This window comes from Pipistrellus hanaki, assembly GCF_964339955.1.
Source record: "Pipistrellus hanaki genome assembly, chromosome: 17".
NCBI lineage: Eukaryota > Metazoa > Chordata > Mammalia > Chiroptera > Vespertilionidae > Pipistrellus > Pipistrellus hanaki.
In genome coordinates, this window is record NC_140519.1 from 27,586,010 (window position 1) to 27,600,555 (window position 14,546).

General features: G+C 41.2%; 1 protein-coding gene across 1 annotated transcript in view; it reads left to right on the forward strand.

Moving 5' to 3' along the window:
• SNTB1 (syntrophin beta 1) overlaps window positions 1–14,546 on the forward strand; it is a 187,964-nt gene that overhangs the window by 118,771 nt on the left and 54,647 nt on the right. The window contains exon 3 of the mRNA XM_084864974.1: window positions 8,214–8,421. Within this exon, the coding sequence (XP_084721100.1) occupies window positions 8,214–8,421 (208 nt within the window). The remainder of the gene's footprint in view (window positions 1–8,213; window positions 8,422–14,546) is intronic.

Below are 14,546 nucleotides of genomic sequence, written 5' to 3' on the forward strand. Positions count from 1 at the left end.
AATTACTTCTGCAAACATTGTATTTCCAGATCAGCCACATTCTGGGCTCTGGGTAGATAGGAATTGGGGGAGGGGACAGGGAGACTATTCAACCTACTACACAAAGGGAGCTTCTCGGAGACAGAGACCATTGCACTCTCCTTGCCTTTGTGACACCCAATGCATGCTAAACACCTGTGAGGGTTCTGGAATGCTCAAAAATACAGCCTAGCTTTGTGCACCTGTGTAAAGAAATTGCTGCATGTTTCCAACTTTAATTCGGAATGCAGATTTACTTATTCTCTGTTTCAATATGCAGGCCTTTGTCCTTTTGCTAATAGTGTAGCTAAGAGAGAGCCTTGATACAAACAAAATACAAAAAAAGCATTGTCTTCACGAATGTTTCTTTCCCCAGTGCCTTAGCCAACATAAGAGTCTTAAAATGCCAAAAGCATAGATAACTACTAACATCAGGATTATAAGTCATAGAGCACTTTCACAATTACGATCTCAGTTGATGTTCTGGTAACTCTGAAGATTCTATTATCACCTTCACTTTAATCATCATTATCACTTTTATCATCATCATCCCTATTTTATAGGAGATAAAGAAGCTCAAGGCTCGTAGAAATTAAGTGACCTATTTGTGGTCAGTTAGGACGTTTAGTTGTATTGGATAGTAATCCAACCTAAACTGGCTTAAGCATAGGGGGATTGTAGAAGCAAAATGCAAAAATATACTGAGCATCAAGGTATGAGCTCTAGATCCAGGTCTCTCATCTCTCAGATCTCAGAAGGAAAAAAGTCTCCTTAAACATGACTCCTCCAGAAATCCTGGGCCTGGGTCTCTACTGCCCAATTTGGATTACACCTACAACCTTCAAACCATTAAGTCACCAAATACATGGACTGAAAATGGGGATAAGACCTATTACTAGAAAAGAGAAGAATGGAAACTGGACAGGCAGAACCACAGATGTCCATGAGGAAGCTTAGTTTATAAATAATAGAACTTGGACTTGAGACAAGAATATATTAACCAACAGGCCAGTTCTGTTCTTTCTCCTCCTCCTCCTCCTCTTCTGTTCAAATACAGTGAATACATAGTGGATGCACATGAACAAAATGCAGAAGATACAAAGTCATTCAGTGAAAAGTCTCTATTATGAACTTGTCCTCCTGTCACTCAATTGCCTTCCTAATTGAACCACCTGTATATCTCTCCAGGCATAGTCTCCACATTTCCCAGCATTCATATAGATCATTTTTATATCGAGCATGTGATACTGTTCTCACTGTTCTGTCCCGTGCTTTTTTCACTTCCATTGTATTAGGCATTTTTGGTTCCCTGACTTGAATGACTTCAACCACTGAGCCAAAGAGGTGTTTTCATATATCACTTAGATATCTTTACACTCGTTTGAGTTTTTCTCATTTTCCTTTTCTTCTCCTCCCTTCTACTCCCTTCCTTCCTTTTACTTCAGTTCCTAATTTTTTCTCATTCCATACTTTTACAAATTGAAGTAATTGTCGAAGTGGGAAACTGCCTTTTTTAAAGAATAAGTTACATGAAATATTTAACCCTACAAAAAGGCTTCTTTTGGAGTAGCTGTCAGCAAAATACTTTAGAAGGATGAAACAATTTCCCATTTATTTTCACCTCCATAGTCACTGGTTAGTTCTGGCAGGGGACTTCAATAGATGGTTGTAGCTCTTGCTATGGCCACAACTCATATCAACTTGTGCTACTGACATGAGCCTCAAATAGTTCTCTTACTGGTAGGTAAAACAAATACAGTAGATAGAAGGAATAAGGGGCAATGTATTATCAGGTTTGTCCCAGATCTTTCAGTATCTCACAAAAGACTCATGCATCTCTCCCCAAAGTTATATTTTCCATTCCAGGAAGTTGTTAGAAATAGTCCTTGTAGAACTTTTTTTCCCCTGGAGCTTGTATTTTTCTCCAAGTCCAAGTCTCTGAAAAGGAGTTGAATGAGAGTCCAACCTAGAGGATTCTCCCTACCTCAATGGTCTCCTACCATTTTATTGTACACAAATTTGCAAAGATTGCTCATTGCAAACTAGCATATAAGCTAGAATCAATCAACATCAGCTTGGCATTGTGACATCCAACGATCTAACACATATATTATCGCATTTAGTCTTTCCAGTATTCTTGAGAGGCAAATGTATTGAGCCACTTTATAGATAAGCAAATCGAGGCTGAAGGAGATTAAGTAGTTTGCTGATGGCCTCACAGCCAAGTAGTGTTAGAGCCACACTGAATCCTAAAATCCTTGTGCTTAACAACTACCTCCTGGCATGTGTACTTTAAATTGATGAGAAAATGGAGAGAACCACTCACAGCCAGGCCAGGAATAGAATATCTTTCTCTATCCTTAATACTCTAGAAACTATCACTGGATTAAATGACAAATTAAGAGAAGGTGTACGTATCTGAGATTTTTGCTTGGTAATGTGCTAAGATTATACTATTGTAGCATATGTGTGTGTATATATATATATATATATATATATATATATATATATATATATATATATATATATATATATATATTAAAATCACCACTTGACCTTGTCTAGGATCTTGAGTGGTCACTCAGTCACTCAGAGGTTCTGGGTACTTTGGTGCTACCAGGTACGAACTGTTACCTTTAGATAGTAGAGCTCATTGGTGTTAAAAGGAAAAGTTTATACTCCTGATCCTTCTCCCCCCCTACCCCCTTTTTTGGGAGGGGGTGGGGGGCGAGGAGCAGGGAGATGTTGATTGCTAAGTTCTTAATTTATTTCTTGCACAAATAATTGACATCTTTTTTTGTGACCGACCAGCCAACAGTTCTTAATTCACCATCATTTCTTGTGGTTTCATGCTGCTCCCATATGCTGTCAATAAGACGTCCTTTCTCAGCTCTCCTATTGTCCCTGACCCCTAGCTTGAGTCCACAGTCTGTCTCACTTTATAAATTGGAGCTGCAGCTAATCAAATCTATAGGCACTTTATAAGCTGCTGGTTACAGCCACAAACACTCACCCTCCCTTTACTTTGGAACAGACTCCTTCCAGAATATTACTTCATTCTAAGCTTTTCCGTGATGGTTTCAAGATATGTCCCCAAATTATTTGATTCTCTTTCTTTTAAGAGATGAAGCCTCACTCTCTTTATTGTGATGTGCATTGGACTTAGTCACTCACTTCTAAAAAAAAGAATGAACCAGAAGTGATGGTATCTGACCTTGGAGACCAAGTCACAAAAGGAACTGTAGTTCCTTCTTGCTCTCTGGGGAAAGAAACCAGGCCATGCCATGAGGGCAGTCACGCAGCCTCTGGAGAAGGCCAAGGGGCGAGGGGCTGAGGCCTCCTGCTAACAGCCATGTGAGTGCCCCGTCTGGGGCATGGATCCTTGGCTTAGTCAAGGATTCTGATGCCTGAGGCCCTATTGACATCCTGGCTGCCAACTGACAGGAAGCATTGGAGCCAAACCCACTCGACTCAGTTCATGATGCACAGAGGCTATGAGATAACAAATGTTCCAAGTTTTAAGCTACTTAATTCTGGGGGAATTTGTTACTCAGCAATGCATTACTAATACGCTTTCCAAGAACCTTCTGTTGTATTGCCCTTCTCGTGATAATCACCATTAGGCATAGCTTTTTTTCTTCTTCTTCTTTTCTTTTAAATATAGATTTGAGAGGGAGAGAACATTGATTTTTCGTTCCTCTTATTTATGCATTAATTTGGTTGATTCTTTTACATGCCCTGACCAGAGATCGAACCTGCAACCTTGGCGTATCAGGACGAAACTCTTTCCAACTGAGCCACCTGGCCATAGCTAAGCATAGCTCTTTGGGAGTTTGAGCTTAGGCTTAGAGAGAGGCCTGCTATGATCCTTCATCTATATAATTTGTGGAACATTAAAAGCACATACACAGGCATCACCCTCTAGAAATCTTACTCAACAGATGGGGTCAAGCGTCTGTATTTAATTAAATGATTTTTTTAAAAATGATTCAAGGGTTTTGAAGAATATTTTTGAGTAAGAATTTGTGTTTCTTTTTATAGTTTAAAAAAAAAAGTCACATGCCTCTCTATTCTGTGTCCTCCATGTTCTTTGAAACTGAATGGGGGGAGGTCACCTCACTTTTCAGTATTGCTACTTCAGACACTGGGAAGCCAGCAAACAAGCTCAGTGCTTTTCCTATGAACCTATTATCAGCCTTCTTCAACCTGAATTGCAGCAGATTTACCTGAAGGCTGATTGTGAGGCCTCACCCCTGGAATTCCTAATGCAGTGGGTCCAGCATAGGGAGCAAGACTGCATTTCTAGTTAAGTTCTCAGGTGATGTTGTTGCTGCCATGACTGGTCTGTGACCACACTCAGAACCATCACTGGTACTAGGCCTGCTGTGTATACTCTGCCTCAGAAATTGCCCGAGATTCTCACTATACTGCAATCCTATCTAATAAAATAGTAATATGCAAATTGACCACAACTCCAACACACAAGATAGCTGCCCCCATGTGGACACAAGATGGCCTCCACAAGATGGCCAGCAGGAGAGGGTAGTTGGGAGGGACCAGGCCTGAAAGGGAGGGCAGTTGGGGGCGATCAAGCATGCAGGGGAGGACAGTTAGGGATGACCAGGTCAGCAGAGGAGGGAAGTTGGGAGCGCCTGGGCCTGCAGGGAAGGGCAATTGAGGGGGACCAGGCCTGCAGAGGAGGGCAGTTAGGGGTGACCAGGCCTGCAGGGGAGGGTAGTTAGGGGTGATCAGGCCTGAAGGGGAAGGCAGTAAGGGGCAAACAGGCTGGCAGGGGAGCAGTTAGGCATCAATTAGGCTGGCAGGGGAGTGGTTAGGTGGTGATCAGGCTGGCATGCAGAAGCAATTAGGGGCAATCAGGAAGGCAGGCAGGCAATTAGTTGGGAGCCAGCAGTCCAGTAGAATCAGGCCTAAATGGGCAATCAGACATTCCTCAAGTAGTGTCAGATTGGAGAGGGTACAGGCTAGGCTGAGGGGACCCCCCCCCCCCATTTCATGCACTGGGCCTTTAGTAACAAATAAAAACAAACAAAATCTCATTCATTTTGCCTGGGACAAAAGTAATCCATAGTGATGGAAATCCTAGTAGTAGTTATTTGGGGACATTACAATTGGAAAGGAAATGTAAAGGGACCTTCAGGGATGCTTGGAACATTCTAGTTCTTGATCTGAGTGGTGGTTCCATCAAGAAGTTCCCTTTGCAAAAGTCTGTTTGAACTGTACACAATAATTTGTGCACTTGTCTATCTATGTTATACTTAAAATCTTCCTTAAAATTAATAGTAATGATAAGTGCTGTGGAAAACCTGGGCCTCCTCTTCACTATACCTCTGTTTATAAGTTGGTTTTCCCCCAGGGGTACGCTGGCAACTCAACAAAGAAAATATTTTTTTTCTTTTTTATTCACGTATAAGTTGTTTATGTATGTGATACCTGGGGAGTGGCTGCTTTCCAAGCTGTCTTTTTTTTTTTTTTTCTTTCTAATTCCTCACCTGAGGACATGCCAAGAGAGAGGAATGGAAAGAAACATTAATGAGAAAGAAACATCAACCAGTTGCCTTTAATTCATGCCCCAAATGGGGCTCAAATCCACAACCCAGATATGTGTCCTGACTAGGAATTGAACTAGCAAACCCTTCAATACACAGTATGACACTCAACTAACTGAGCCTCTCTAGCCAGGCCCAAGCTATCATTTCTTTACAAACAAATCTAGGTCTTCTAAAGAAAATATTGTAAAAGAAATATTTGCCTGTTTTAAATTTCTAGAACAATAGATATCGATAGAATAATTTGAAAAGCACGTTGAGCTCTCATTAATGCTTCTCGAGAATCCCAGCTTGTGTTTGGCCATGAAACTTGACCAACAAGTAAGAACTTCAGGAGGGAAAGAAAACTCCGCCCAGATGGACAGCCCATTCCTTTGAAAAGTGCCTCAGAGGCATGGCCTTTTATTTGTCTTCGGATGAGGTCAAATGCCACCTAAAGAATCCCTTGTTTCATCACATCAAAACTTGTGAGTCTCAATGTGGAGGCTTGTTTTGTAAACTTTCCAAGAAAAAAAAAAAAAAAAAAGGCTAATTATTGCTAAAACTCCCTCAGAGACATTTCACTTTCTACATCATTCCTTTCCTCCCATTTAAGTTTATGAGTAAGAAGGTCTACTCACTCTAAAAGGTTGGCTTCAAATGTAAACGAGGCCAGGTAACTTGGGACTTGAGATTTTCAGGTGATCTGCAGAATTGTTATTTTGGAACTCAGGAGCTAAGTAGGACACATTGGGACACGTTGCAGGTACTGACTTCACCGCTGTGGAGGACAGTGGGTGCTCTTCTAGAGATCCTCAGTCTAGAGGAGTCACTGGGACATGGTAGTTCATCCAGGAGCTTTTGAGCCTAACCAGTATCACCAATTGGGTGGCCTTGGGTAAAAAACTTCTCTCTCTCTTCCTCCAAATTTCAGGGGTTTTTCATTCTGTTAAATGGGAAGAATAATGTCAGAAGTCTACTAGGAAAATTACATAAAATATAAAAAAATATTTAAACTTTGCCTGGCACATACATAATAAATACTCCATGAGGGCCAGCCTAAGCATTAAGGGATGAAAGGAAATTAATAAATGGGCCATTCCATTCACTGTCAAATTTCCTAATCCCTGTATCTTTCTAATGCAAACATGAATAAATCAGTGGTTATTATATTAATATGTACATGGATGAATAAAATGTGTTTTTTTTTCCTGCAATAAAAATTATCTAAAAATTACAGATGTAGAGAACAGATTCCTGGTTGCCAGGGGTTTGGGATGGAGGGTGTGAGGGGAGACTTGCCGCTGGCGGAGGAGCTTTGTGGTGATGGACTAGTTTTGTTCCTTGACCACGGTGGTGATTACAAGAATCTGCACATCACAGAATACCATAGACCCATATATTTACATTGTATCAGGTCAGTTTCCTGGCTCTGGTATCCTATATAATAAAAGGCTAATATGCAAATTGACCAAATAGCAGAATGACCAACCACTATGATGCACACTGACCACCAGGGGGCAGACACTCAATGCAGGAGCTGCCCCCGGTATTCAGTGTGCTCCCATAGGGGGAGCACCACTCAGCCAGAAGTCCTGAGCTGGGCTCACTGCTGGCGAGTGCAGTGGGGGAGGCGGTGGGAGCCTCTCCCGCCTCTGCAGCAGTAGGATATCCCCAAGGGCTCCTGGACTGTGAGAAGGTGCAAGCTGGGTTGAGGGAACCTTTCCCTCACTCTCCTCCCCTGAGTGCATGAATTTCGTGCACTGGGCCTCTAGTTGTATTATAAAATACAAGCATGTTACATCAAATATAAGTGACATAAAATATAACCATGATCTGAGAAACTGGGTGAAAGGGTATGCCCAAATCTTTATACTATTTTTGCAACACAATGTTAATCTATACTAGTAAGTACTTCAAAATAAACAGTTACACATAAAAAGTACCTGAATAGAATTTCCTCTTTTTACTACAATTTCAGTATTCAGGTCTCTCATGCTATCTCATGTAAACCAGTTAGAGTTCTGGCTTAAGCTTTGGTCTTTGATTTTTAAATGTTAACATTCTCAGTGCATATATCTTCCATTGTTTTCCCTTTCCAGGACATCTTGCTCCCTCATTACACATGTCTGATTTAGTGGTGGGTAAATGTGCCACAGGCAGGATTCTTAAAGAATACAAAGTTTAATCATCATTGATTCTAAAATATTCACAATTAATACTGAGCATGTGGTAGATATTTCTATCTGTTTTCTGCCAGCAGCAGCAAGGATATGAGTATGTGATTAAAATACTCTGTGGTTTGAGAGATAAGGCAAATTAATATCAGTTCATAGTTTAGAAGTCTTGAAATGAAACTGCTAATCAGCCAATCAGCTCAATAACAGGAAAACTAGACATCCTTAATTCAGGTGATATGGTGGTTAGATGGCTATGCCCCGAGTACCTGCACTAATTAATTCCTGGGCCCTTAAAAAATGTTTGTGGATGTGAATGAGTGAATGAATGATCGGACCATTAAGATAAACCATGCGAAACTGATCAAATCTAAAGATAAGAGTGATGAATTCATTCAACTTTGTGACCCAGGATTGGAAGAAGCATGACATGCCAGAAAACCTTGTAACCCTTCTCTCTTTGCTTCTCTAGGCAACTTGAAATCCACTCTCCAGATGCTAAGCACACGGTGATCCTAAGGGGCAAGGACTCAGCCACTGCCCAGGCCTGGTTCAGTGCCATCCACTCCAACGTCAGTGACCTGCTGACCCGAGTGATTGCCGAGGTCAGAGAGCAGCTGGGGAAAACAGGCATTGCCGGGAGCCGAGAGATCAGGCACCTTGGCTGGCTTGCAGAAAAGGTAAGGAAAGTGCCGACACCCCTCCCGCCCCTCGCCCCATCATGGTCATTTCCCCCAAGGTATGCACAGCACTTGTGGCAACCACTGAAATCAGTTCTTATTTGGTAGGCTGATTCTCTCAGTCACAGACTGTTCAGATTTCTTGTTGGTATACAACAGGTTTGCATTTGCGTTTTACAGGGTCTGCCTCTTAATCAACTTTGATTTCTCACATATACTCCAATAAATATGTGGTCAGCTGAATGAATGAATGAGTGGGCAAATGGAAGGATAGGTTGATTCTCACATCTACACATGAAGGGCTTGGAAAATAAACCTACAACAGAGCTGTTGCCTTGGGAGGTAAGGAAGTTGAAACTGTTGATTAAAAGGGTTTGTGCGGGTTTTGCTGAACCTGCTTATCAACAATGCTGATAAATTTACAAATAATAGCAATAATAATATCACCCAGGTTGTCTTTGAGCAGCGACTGCATGCTGACTCTTCTCATATATTGTTGTATATTTTATCTGTATTCTTAAGCCAGCAGACCCAGAAAGTCATCTCTTATGAGCATCCATTTTGTGCAAGGCATAGTGTTAGGCAGGAATGGTGGATGTATAAAAAAAAGGAGCAGAGCAGCTGTGGGAAGGGCCTGGGGCCATGTTAACACTGTCACTCTGATTTCTTTTCCCAAGCTATGTGATATGTGGAAGATAGTAAAACTCAACTTTGCGGTGATTTCCTGGGGATTAGACCTTCTGTTCATTTCAAAGGATTGAGCCTTTGCCATTGTCCCTATACCTGATTGCTGTCCCTTGTACTTGACCTTGAGTACTCAGGAACACTGAGCTTTTGGGACAGCCTGACCTCCCAGTGACTCACATTCTAATAGGCGGTAAATGGGAATAATGATTGTCACAGTAACAGCTTTCCTGCCAGTGAACCATGTCACCTGAGAAGGCCCAGTCAAATGGCACTTGAAAATAATACTTGAACACAGAGTTCGGCTGGTTTCCAGCATTGTTCCTTGTTTGTACCAGTTCATGCGTGGGGCTCAGCCACACAGTTCAACACTCAGTGAGCTGTTTGGTTTGGGATTGTCCCATCTCTCACAGATTTCAAAGGAATAAAGGGACAGCACAGGTGGTGGGAGCTCTGAAATCATAACAAACAGAAACCACAGGTTGCCTCAAGAGACTTTTAATGTCAAGGTTCTTGAGGAAGACAATATTACCCATCTGGATGATGTCATTTTAGAAGTCACAGTCTATAGCCCTCTCCACTTTGTACTCTTCCCAAATATATGTGTTTTCATTAAAGAAGGCCCATTAGGGATCTTTCATTGTCAAGTGATAGAAAGCTCAACTCAGCTTGAGCATTATACTTACCATGTCTACGGGTAAACATCAGGCATGGTCGGATCCAGGGTTCAGATAATAATAGGTTTCCCTCTCCATCTTCTTGCACCCTTTTCTACTTTGTTAGTTTATACTCAGACCTGCCCTCTTCTTTGGCCTGACAGTTCCAGATTGTGTTTTTCCTCACAGTTGGCTATCCCAAGTAAATAGAGGCCTCTTTGCCCCCATAGTTCCAACAGAAGTCCTAATTTTAAGCCCAATTTGGACTGATTTAGATCACATGATTAGCCCTGGTTTGGGGCTGAGATCAGCCTCATCCAAGCCCTGTGCACTGAGAGATGAGAATGAGGAGAGGTGACTTGCTTATGGAAAATGAGGCTGCAGTGCAAGAAAAGGACTAAATGGATCCTGGGGATGCAAAAGCAACAGGCATTCATGACAGAAGAAAAAAGCGAGGAGTTGATCGGAAAGAAAAATGTTCTACCTCGTTTAAGGTTTTGAGTCCTTGAAGATGTACCATAGGTTTCAGAATTCTGGTGGAAGTCGAATGACAAACTCAAAAGGAATGAACAGAAAGGACTTATTACAGGAATAAATTAGAAGATGTGGCCAAGGTAAGGGGAACCAGTAAGAGATGGAGAAGTACCCCAGAGCTAACAATAGCAAGAAGTCACTACCACCCCTCCTTACCTTACAATGGCCAGGAAAAGGAGCAGTTACCTGAAACCAGCAAGACTTGTAGCTGTAGAAGAGGATCACCACGAAAAGCTGTGGTCTTTGGGAGAGAAATAGCACCCTGCCAACCCCTGCCCACTGATCTTTCGTTGGTGTCTCCCACTGGCGAGGCCCGGAGGCCCCATTGATATACTGTTAAGGTCAGCTCAGAGGGCACAAAACAGGGTGGGAAGGGAGAGAGCCTGGATCTGGGGTCAAAGGAAGGCTGCCCAGAAAACACATTTCTCTACCTTCTAAGTAACTGAGATGGTCTCAATTCCCAAAGATCCTTTTCTTTCGTCTCTTTTAATATAAACTACATTTAAAGTCATTACCGTTTGGATTAGATAGTTGAAAATTGCATTGGGTCAATATTAGTGATATTGAAAAATTTTCCATAGGTTCCATTTTCTCACTTGTAAATGGTCTGCTTGTGACTTTTGCTTATCCCAAAGTGTAAGTAGAGACATTATTTGGCATTTCCATGGAGCAATAATAAAATGCATAAAAAGCTCTTCCTGTTTTTAGAATATTTCTTTTCTTTTGATATTGTTTCAGATAGTCTTACTAGATGTTTCTTTAAATTATATTATGCATTATATCCATAAAAGAAATAATGACTTATCATGGACAGTTATCAGAAGCAAAACCAGATTTTACTGCCTTCATCTTCAAAACAGCTCAAACAATTACCACAGATCAAGTATGTGGTAACCAACTCAAACTAGAATTTTTTTTTGAATCAACATTTAATACTGAATCCTAGTATGGAGACATAGTGATGGTTTTTAGCAATATGTTACAATGAATGGCAAATCCTTAATACTGTGGCTTTCTTATATCATCACAAATATCAGTGAATTTGCTTGGCATTTGGAAAAAAATATAAAGTATGATCCTATACTTCAGCTGCAGTTTGCCATACGTTGATGTCCTTTGTCTTTTCCTGTATTGGTAACCTTTGATTTGTAGATTAATAACAGTGGCTCTGGAACAAGATTTGTACATATTATATTTAATTTTGAGCTTTTAGAACTGGCATTTACATGAACTAAAATGATACGAAACAACTTCCAATTAAATACAAATCCTAAAACCTCATCTACTAGTATACTACACAGGGGGGAAACTTTTTATTAACATTATTCTTCGATGTAAGATGGTCTGGGGACTGGAAGAATGGCTCCCACAAATTGGCTAGTTCTTGAGTCAACAGAGAGAGTTCAGTGCACTCCAAGGGAGACCAATGAACAGGAGGAGAGAAAGAAAGTGCAGGTAATGGATTAGTATAGCTCATAGGGAAGGCAAACCATAGACTTGTCTGAAGGGAGGTGATGGTCCATTCTGGAGGGAGGTGACAAGTCTGGCATCGTGGATGACATCCACTTATGGAAGATTTTTAAAGCTGGACAGATGGTTTGATTTTGACCTAGTGGCCAGTAGGGAACCTTCATATGCAAAGTCAAAGAGAAGGAAATGTAGGGGTGATTGCTACTGGTGGAGTGTTCAGGTCCCCAGAGATCCATATGGGGAGACCCTAATCCTTAATGTGATGGTATTTAGAGGTGGGGTCTTTGGGAGGTAATTAGGTTTAGATGAGGTCTGAGAGAAGAGTGCCCATAATGGAATTGGTGCCCTTATAGGGGCTGAAGAGACCAGAGCACTCTCTTTCCACCATGTAAGGATACAACAAGAGGATAGCTTTCTACAAACCAGGAAGGGGGCCCTCACAAGAACCCATGTTGGCACCCTCATCTTAGACTTCAAGCCTCCAAAATTGTGAGAAATAAATGTTTGTTGTTTAAGTCTATGGTAATCTGATATAGCAACCTGAACTAAGGCAGTGACTCAACCCAACCTCTTCTCTCTAAAAAGAAGGAATCTGGACCCAGAGGATGGAAGGCATTTTATCTAAAGTCACACTCTAAATAAAAATACAGAAATAATTAGAGAAGAGGGACCATGTAGTGATCTCATTATTCCTTTTCTTTAACTTAAAAGAATCTCCTGCAGCTCATTCACTGCAATGTTTTATTCTTTTCTTGATTCTAGTAGCTGTCCTATGCTCTCCCTATGGTATCAAGGTCAGTGTTGGGCTAGTGGCCTTTGAACTGGGGCCATATTCCTGACTCTTTGACTTCCTGGTTCTGTCAACTACACACAGTGATGGGTCCTGTACTGCTTTCTCCTGTCAGTGCCCTCTCCTGGCCAGGTGCCCAATATAAAGTCTTTCCCATTAACATCCCCAATCTGTAATCCCTGCCCCGAATTATTAAATACATCATGTCTCAAACACATTTTTAAATCATTGTTTTTCATTTAATCTTTTTACAGTTGCCATTAAGGTGTTTAAACTGTCTGGGAACAGAAAAAAGAAAGATAAATGAAGCCCTGACTCTCTTGCTACCTAGAAAAATAATAAACAGGGACATGGCAGAATTGCTGAATTGTTTTGAAATTGGTTCATCAGGCATTGCTTTTGCTTAACTTTGTTATCTCAACTTGCAAACTATTTCTTGTCAGAATGAAAACACACCACAGGACAATAAAACCCAGTTGGAAGCTCTGAGATGCAAGTTCAGTTCTCAGCTTCCCTCATATCTACCTCAGGTTCTTTCAAAGGAGGACATTTATATCACTGTGCCTACAAGGATGTTCTCGGAGAGAAAGAAACTGGTAATTAGTATCTATGGTGTGCCTGGTCTGTTTCAGGCCATGTGCTTTAATCATCCCTGTCCTATGAGGTAAGCTTGGAAAAACCGAGTTCCTTTGTTAATATCACTCCTCTAGTTAAGTGGCTGAGCCAGAGTGTGAGCCCTTCTTTCGAACTCCCAAGCCCAGAATGTTCCACTAAGACGAAATGCAACAAAATGGCAAGTGCTTAACTCTGGAAGTGAAGTTTAAATACAATATGCCTGGAATTATAGAAGGAAGAGCTGCCCATGGGAATGTAGACACTGATACTCTTCAGTTGCCTCCTAATACATAGCCTGAAGAATGTGGTGAAAGGCAACTTCAAACACAATGAAGAGGGAAGGCTGAAGATGCCCCAGAACAGTGGTCAGCAAACTGTGGTTCAACCGCCGTTCTGTTGACTAATGAGTTCGTCGACCACTGACCTAGACTCTTGATTCCAATAATTACAAGCTTTTGTTGTCCCTTGTGATGTCCCTATCCCAGTGGTCGGCAAACTCATTAGTCAATAGAACTGCAGTTTGCCGACCACTACCCCAGAAGAAGTGATGCCCGTGGGAAACGTCATATGAATGAACCTCTTAGAGATATTTCCCATCATTGAAAACAGAGTAGAAACTGCCGCTTGCTGATGCAAACTCAGAAAGGAGGATAACAACTTTCCCAGGCCTGGAAAAGATGCTCACACTGTAGCGTTGAGGAGCAGGTGACCAACACAGTTCAGACTATGCTTGAGAAGGTTTTGACAAGGAAATAGGCAGTTTAATTGTCCACCTTTTTAAATTATGGATTATAGTACTAAACATTAGTGTTACTTTTTCACTTTCCTATGCATTGATAACTGGCACTAAAACAATTTTAATAAATATTTTCTAAGGCCACAGAACAATATTAACTTCTCCCACGGATTGTTAAGATGACATAGTATGGTTTCAGCTTGCACCATCATTTTTATTGTCCAGCACTACTGTGCAAAGGCAGGAGTGCTACCTCCACCTCTCTATCTCTTGTCTATCTATTCATTCTCCCCCGCCCAGTCTCTTTTCCCTCCCTTCCCCCGTCTCTCCCATCACTCCCATCTCTCCCTGCCCTCCTCTCTCTCCCCCATCTCCTCATCTATGTATATATCTTTTCCTATATCTATACCTGTCCATTCATTTATCTTACCATCCATATCTATGTATCCTTTCATCCACCTAGGTATATCTATATTTATTTATCTCTATTCACCCATCTCTATGAACATATCTATCTATCTTATCTATATCCATGAATCTATTTCTATATTCTCACATAATTCACTAGACTGTTATTAATTTCAGACCCAGTAATAGCAATTCACCCCCAAAGAATTCCAGCTAAATATAACCAACCCAG